The sequence below is a fragment of the Zonotrichia albicollis genome, chromosome 6 (genome assembly GCF_047830755.1).
Source record: "Zonotrichia albicollis isolate bZonAlb1 chromosome 6, bZonAlb1.hap1, whole genome shotgun sequence".
Lineage (NCBI taxonomy): Eukaryota > Metazoa > Chordata > Aves > Passeriformes > Passerellidae > Zonotrichia > Zonotrichia albicollis.
This window is the reverse complement of record NC_133824.1, coordinates 48,529,745-48,536,529: the sequence shown is the minus strand read 5'-3', so window position 1 is coordinate 48,536,529 and position 6,785 is coordinate 48,529,745. Positions and strand designations below refer to the sequence as shown.

Here is a 6,785-nt window from a genome sequence, read left to right as displayed (position 1 = left end):
TCAGTGCAATGTTTGCCTTCCTCCCTACCCCACCTTCCTCTCCTGCAGCAGCTGCTCTGTTCCTGACACCCTCTCCCGGTGAATGCCGTGACCTCCTGAGGTTTTCCCTTCTCTGGCCTGTGCTTTGCTTCCACATCCGCTGCTGAAAAACTCAACCCTCCCTCTCCCACCCCACAAGTACTTCTGTCTTCATCCCCTGCACATCTCACTCTTCTCCACTGAATCCTTCCCACTGCAGGGAGCTGCTGAGGAGCCACATGGTCCATCCCTGGATTCTCCAAGCACTGACTGCCCATCCACTCTGACCACAGCCAGGGGCCACATCCCACTGCCTGCCCAGCGTCCATCCATGGAGGTGAGCACCGTGTCCCCATCTCCTGCCTCACCCACTGAAGGCGATGATCTGTGTGTGACAGATGTCACCAGCGTGGCCACCCACAGTGTGACACTGCTCATCTGCCTCTGTGGGCTGGCTGGTAATGGGGCTGTGCTCTGGATCCTTGGCTCCCACTTTTTGTCCAGGAACTGCACCATCCTTTACATTCTTGCCCTGACTTTTTTGGACTTCCTCCTCCTCCTCTTTATGTTGCCCTCCACTCTGCTCTTCCTGCTGGAGAATGTATCCTGCTCTGTCATCATGCCCTTGCAGTACATGGGGTTGCTTTTCAGGGTGTCAGCAGTGTCACAGAGCGTGTGGCTGTGCACACTGACATTCATTAGCATCAAGAGGTGCAGGTCCACCCACTGCCCACTCTGGCACTGCTGCCACCATCCCCAGCACCTGTTGAAGGTGATGCATGCCCTGCTCGGGGCCTTCTTCACCACTTTCATCATAGTCATTGCCATAATATTTTCTCCATGCATTATCCTGCTATCTGAGCACTGCTGGGTTTTTTACATCTCCATGCATGCCTTCAACCTCCTCCTCTGTGCTCCCTTCATGCTCATTTCCAGCAAAATTGTCTTCACTCATTTCAAGCCTGGCTCCCAGCAGCAGCAGCCCAAGAGACTCGACATTGTTATCTGCCTCATTGTACTCTTCACTCTGCCCCTCAGCCTCTGCCATTTCCTGCAGGAACTCAGCTACACCGTTGTGCCCTCCCAGATTCTTTTCCTGCTCGCCTGCATCCACAGAAACATCAACCCCATCATCTACTTCTTGGTGGGGAGGTGCTGGAAGCCCTGCTCTGAGGAGTCCCTCCGGCTCTCCCTCAGGAGGATCTTTGAGGAACCAGAAGAAAACATGGCCCACAGAAATGATGCCTTCATGGACATTAGGATCTGAGCCTGTTTATCCCTTCCACTGCACTGCTGAAGGACCCTGGGGCAGTGGATGAGAGATTCCTTGAGTCTCCTGATCAATAAATACCCACAGGATCACCCTCCCTGTGCTGCTGCATCCCCAGCCCCTTTCCAGGCCGCTCTGGGCTCTGATCCGTGCTTGGGAGGCCTCAGCCTTGAGGAGCAGCCCCTGGGCTCAGCTTCTGTGGCGCTGATCAGAAACACCCTCTGCTCCCAGCAACTGCTGCTGTCCAACCACCTCCTGGGCTTTCATCAACAGCCTTGGAAATTCTTGTACTGCCCTGGATGCCACAGCATCCCTGCTCTGCCACTGTCCCAGCAAGCTGCCGGCCCCAAGTGTGGCCAGGCTGAACCATTGCTGTGAGTGCCGCCCATGCCTTGGGGCCCTGTGAGCAGCGGCCCCAAAGGAGAGCCTTGGAGCTCTGCTGGGCCCAGCAGCGCTGAGCAGAAGCTCCCTGGCACTGGGGCCTCTCCCAGCTGGGATCTCTCCCGGCTGCTGCCCTGGGCTGATCCCCGAACGCCCACGGCTCCTGGGCCCATCCCCCCAGGGCTCCAGGCCCAGCCCTTGGCCCAGGGAGGAGATGCAAAGGGATCCGCAGGGAGCATTTCACTGCCTGCCAGGGCAATTGCTCACAGGCACCTTGCACTCACTCTGCCTGGCTGGCTGGCTGTGTGCACACACGTCTGCATCTGCTCTGGCAAATGTGGCAGAAATGCTGCTCTCTCAGCTGTGTTAGTACCTGAGATATCTCACTGGGGCAGGCCTGGAAGCAAGGTTAAGGCATGAAATACCATTCCAGCTAAATGCTGGAAAGTTTTATTTCTTTCCTGATTTTTTTTCAAGGTACAAAAGTAGGAATGGCTGGGAGCAGGAGAGACACTGCTCATGGTCCTAGATGGAGTGGGAGTGTTGGGGAAAATCCTGTCCCAGCGCAGGCCTGGAGGTTATCAGAGGGGTCCAGAAGGGTCAGAGAGTTCTCAAAGGGTCTGGAGGAGGTCAGGAAGGGTCTGGAGGCTGCTGATCCCAAGTGTCCCAGCTGGAGGGCAGCCGAGCCCAATGGACAGCGCTTCAAAGCAGGGAGCAGCCACGGGATGGGATGGGATGGGATGGGATGGGATGGGATGGGATGGGATGGGATGGGATGGGATGGGATGGCATGGCATGGCATGGCATGGCATGGCATGGCATGGCATGGCATGGCGTGGCATAGCATGGGATAGGGAGTGGAGTGGAGATGGGAACTGGAAGTGACACCAAATCACCCGGAATAAACTTTCAAACACAATGGGAAGCATTAGGAATCAGGAATTCTTTACTTCCAAAGGACATACAGTACAATGTCATTTAAGAAGAATGAAAGTTTGGCAAAAAAGTCTCACACATGTGTGCTTAGCAGAAAGACTTTTGAATGTAGAATCTGAAGAAAGTCTCATACATATGTATGCTTAGCAGAAAGACTTTTGAATGTAGAATCTGAAGAAGGAATAGAGATGGAAGCAAGTTTTGATATAGAAGAAAAGAATTGCTGAGCCAATCTTGCTGGATAACCAAGGAGGCAAAGGGCAAGTTAGTGAGAAGGGGGTTTTATGACTTAGAGCAAAGGATAAACTCACCTCAAACGAGAAGATGTTTTTACACACCAGAAAGAGAGCACAGGCAAACAAGCCTGCTGATGTTGCAAGTAGAAAAAAGGTCTCAGAATTTTCAAATGCAAGAAAACTGATTAACAACTTCTAGTTTAAACTGTAATGTACTAACTTTTAGTGACTGGAGAATAGTAACATGAATATGGTAATTATAGTAGCTAAGACAGGCTACAGATAAAAGCTAATGTATAGATTGGTTCTACTGTATTAAGATGCTCAGCAGAGAAAAGTATGTAATGTAATGTAACCTAAACCAAAGGGTCTCCAGGCCTGCCTGCAGCTGGAGCTGACAGCTGTGGGCACAGGCTCTGTCACCCACGGCACTGGACTGCTGGATGGAATAAATTGCATGTTGAAGACCCACCTGGAGTCCTGCATCTCTCATTACAGCTCATACACATCCCTCCATATTTCTGTTTGGGGTGAGACTTTACAACAGGGGTTGTACCCATCATAACCACACACAGACATTAAAGTGTCTTTCTTACCTAATACATAAACATCACTTTCTTGGGACTTATTTCCAGGCATCCACCTCCATCTCCAAGTCCTTCCCTGATCCTGGAGGATCATTCAGAGGGGTCTCTGGTGGTCGCATTCAATGAGTGCTGTGATATTAAAGGTGACCTTGCCTTGAACTTTTCCTTTGGCCACGTGATCTTCCTTCTTGTTAAAGAACTTGCCCCAAAACCACTGCAGGCATCCAAATCTTTTTCTGCACTGGCTCCAGACACATTTATCATCCTGTGTGGTCCTGCAGAACACATTGGGGCTGGGCTTTCCTCTTCCCTCCTGGGACTTAGACCCCTATAGCCCGCAGGAGCAGGGACACTGCCAAAGTCTCTGGTGGAGCAGGGGAGGAGTGGGGCAGTCAGGGGAAAAAAATCAGCCCCGGATGTGTTCTGGGGTGTCAGAGCAGGCTGGAGGGGTCAGGAGAGGGTCAGAGGGGGCTGGAGGAGGTCTGGATCCTGGCAAAGCCAGAGGAGAGCAGAGCCTGACAGGCCACACTCAGAGTGGGGGAGAGGCTCCATCTGGGAAAGCTGTGGGATGTGATAGGATGGGGTGAGGATGGAGAGTGGGGTGGGAATGGGGTGCAGAGTGGAAATGGGATTAGGATAGGATAGGATAGGATAGGATAGGATAGGATAGGATAGGATAGGATAGGATAGGGACCAGCTCAGCTCTGCTTCCTTGGATTGAGGGGAGGCTTTGGCAATGATCCCAGAGCTCTTCCCTAAATAGGAGTTACTTCTGAGAAGCACCCAGCTGACTTATCAGAACATCCAGCACTGTCAGCATTCCAGTGCCACCAGCACCACCAGCATCCCTCTGCTGCTGGAGGGACAGTGATCTCTGTTAGAAAAGGGAAGCAGGGAATGGTAGAAGCCAGCCAGGAGAGGGAAGGCAGAATGGGACACTCTGCAGGGAAGGAATGTTTCTCATCAGGAGGGAATGATAAACCATCTGCAAAATATTTCATTTGGAGCTTTTGACAAAAGTCACTTCCTCTGTAGCAAAAAGCCATGATAAATAAGTGTGAGGAAGTGAAATTCTTACAAAGCCAAAGATGCAATTTCTGACTTTCCCAAGACTCCACCGAGCCTTGGGGATCAACACCAGGACAGGGCGCAGAGAGGAGCCAGCAGGACGGGAATGGGGAGCTCCTGGGAGCTCCCTGATCTGGGCACTTTCTCCTTCATGTCCCTGACCTGGCAGGAGCCGCTTTAGGACATGGATCCCAAAGGAGCAAGAGGGACCAGGAAGCGCCGCTGATCTGCACAGACCCCTTTGCCTGCTGCTGCCCCACAGGGAACAGGTCAGTGCAATGTTTGCCTTCCTCCCTACCCCACCTTCCTCTCCTGCAGCAGCTGCTCTGTTCCTGACACCCTCTCCCAGTGACCGCAGGGCCCTGCCCAGGTCATCCATCCTCTGCTCTGCACTTCCCTTCCACATTCCCTGCCAAACAGCCCGACCCTCCCACCTCCCTCTCACACCCCACAATTTCCACCACCCTCCTCCCCTGCACATCTCACTCCTCCCCACTGAATCCTTCCCACTGCAGGGAGCTGCTGAGGACATATGTGGTCAATCTCTGGATTCTCCAAGTACTGATTGACCAACAACTCTGACCACAGCCAGGGGCCACATCTCACTGCCTGCCCAGCGTCCATCCATGGAGGTGACCACAGTGTCCCCATCTCCTGCCTCACCCACTGAAGGAGATGATCTGTGTGAGACAGATGTCACCAGCGTGGCCATACACAGTGTGACACTGCTCATCTGCCTCTGTGGGCTGGCTGGGAACGCGGCTGTGCTCTGGGTCCTTGGGTTCCGCATCCACAGGGACATCATGACTGCCTACATCCTTGGCCTGGCCATCACTTTCCTCTTCCTCATCTTCATGGTCCCCTCCACTCTGCTCTTCCTGCTGGAGCATTTCTCCTGCTCCTCCATCATGTCCCCAGCACCCATACGCTTCCTTTTCCTCCTCTTCCGGATGTTCCACAGTGTAGGGCTGTACCAGCTGACGGCATCAGCATCGAGAGGGGCAGGTCCATGCTCTGCCCACCTGGGCTCTTCTGCCACCTTACCCAGGGCCTCTCATGGATGGTGGTCAGTGCCGTGCTCTGGGCCCTTTCCATCACTGCCATCGCTGCCATTTCTGCAGTGAATTCCCTGTGCCACTCACAGGAACACAAGCTCTGCCGCCGCGGGGCTCTCATCTCCCTGTATATCCTCAGCTTCCTCATCTTTGCTCCATCCATGGTCATTTCCAGCACAATCCTCTTCATTCACTTCAAGGGTAGCTCCCAGCAGCAGCAATCCAAGAGCCTTGACATCATTGTCTTCCTGGCTGTGCTCCTCACTCTCCCCCTCAGTCTCTGGAATTTCCTGCAGCAGCTCAGCTACACCACTGTGTCCCCCCGGGTTGCTCTCCTGTTTGCCTGCATGCACAGCAGCATCAACCCCTTCATCTACATCTCAGTAACAAAGTGCTGGAGGTGCTGCTCCATGGGGTCCCTCAGGGAGTGCCTCCAGAAGGTGTTTGAAGAGCCAGAAGGGAGCACTGCCCCCAGTAATGATGCCACCATTACCATGTGTCTGAGCCTGTTGAACCCTTAAAGTGCCCCCATGCAGGACCATGGGGCAGTGACTTAGGATCACCCTCCCACCCTGATTCCTGCAGGAAAAGGGAGCAGAGGCAGTGACAGGGGCCATGTGTGAGGCATGCTCTGCACAGAGCACATTGGAGCATGGATTTACTTCTCCCTCACAGGTCTTAGACCACTTTATCCCCAAAATGCATCCTTCCCAACACGGCTGTGACCCGAAAATTCCCCCTGGCACCTGGTTCCTGCATCCCACTGAGGTCTGATATCAATAAACAGCCCCGTGAACCCTGAGCTGCCTTTGCCCCCTCTGCCAGCGCTTCCCGGCTTCCTCTGGCTGCTGCTGCCAGCCGGGAATGTGGCTGAAGGGAGGGGACAGAGAGGTAGTTAGCCAGGAATTCTGTGACTGTTTTGTAATTTCATAATGAACTATGTTCAATTAGTCAAGGCATATTTGACTGTGGCTTTTTAGCTGGTTTTGATTTTGATCTGTGTTGGTTGTCAGTAGAAAACTCTATTTACCCATAGAGACCATGCTCAATAGCTGGAGAACAAAATTCAATAAAGTATTTTTAATGCTTATCATATAACTGGAAATTAATTGGATGTTATAGAATGATACCTTGAGATAACTAGGAATTCAGAGGCCTACACACACCAAACCACTTGATAATAAATTGTAAGAGATAAATTTTAATGAGAATAAGGGAGCCCATTCCTAAGCTT

At 52.5% G+C, this 6,785-nt stretch overlaps 2 protein-coding genes across 2 annotated transcripts; both read left to right on the top strand.

Annotated features, from left to right (window-relative positions):
* The first annotated feature begins 269 nt into the window (after nucleotides 1-269).
* On the top strand, nucleotides 270-2,391 carry LOC106630441 (mas-related G-protein coupled receptor member D-like). Its single transcript, XM_014274934.3, has one exon. The coding sequence runs from the start codon at nucleotides 350-352 to the stop codon at nucleotides 1,283-1,285; it is 936 nt and encodes a 311-aa protein (XP_014130409.3). The 5' UTR covers nucleotides 270-349; the 3' UTR covers nucleotides 1,286-2,391.
* A 2,731-nt stretch (nucleotides 2,392-5,122) lies between these two features.
* Nucleotides 5,123-6,218, top strand: LOC106630305 (proto-oncogene Mas-like). The gene is given in 2 exon segments (XM_014274701.3): nucleotides 5,123-5,474; nucleotides 5,477-6,218. Coding segments are annotated over 2 exon segments (948 nt in total). The 3' UTR covers nucleotides 6,073-6,218.
* Nucleotides 6,219-6,785: the final 567 nt, after the last annotated feature.

Excerpts from the sequence above, each read along its gene's own strand:
- LOC106630441 (XM_014274934.3), top strand. The coding sequence starts at position 350 with ATGGAGGTGAGCACCGTGTCCCCATCTCCTGCCTCACCCACTGAAGGC.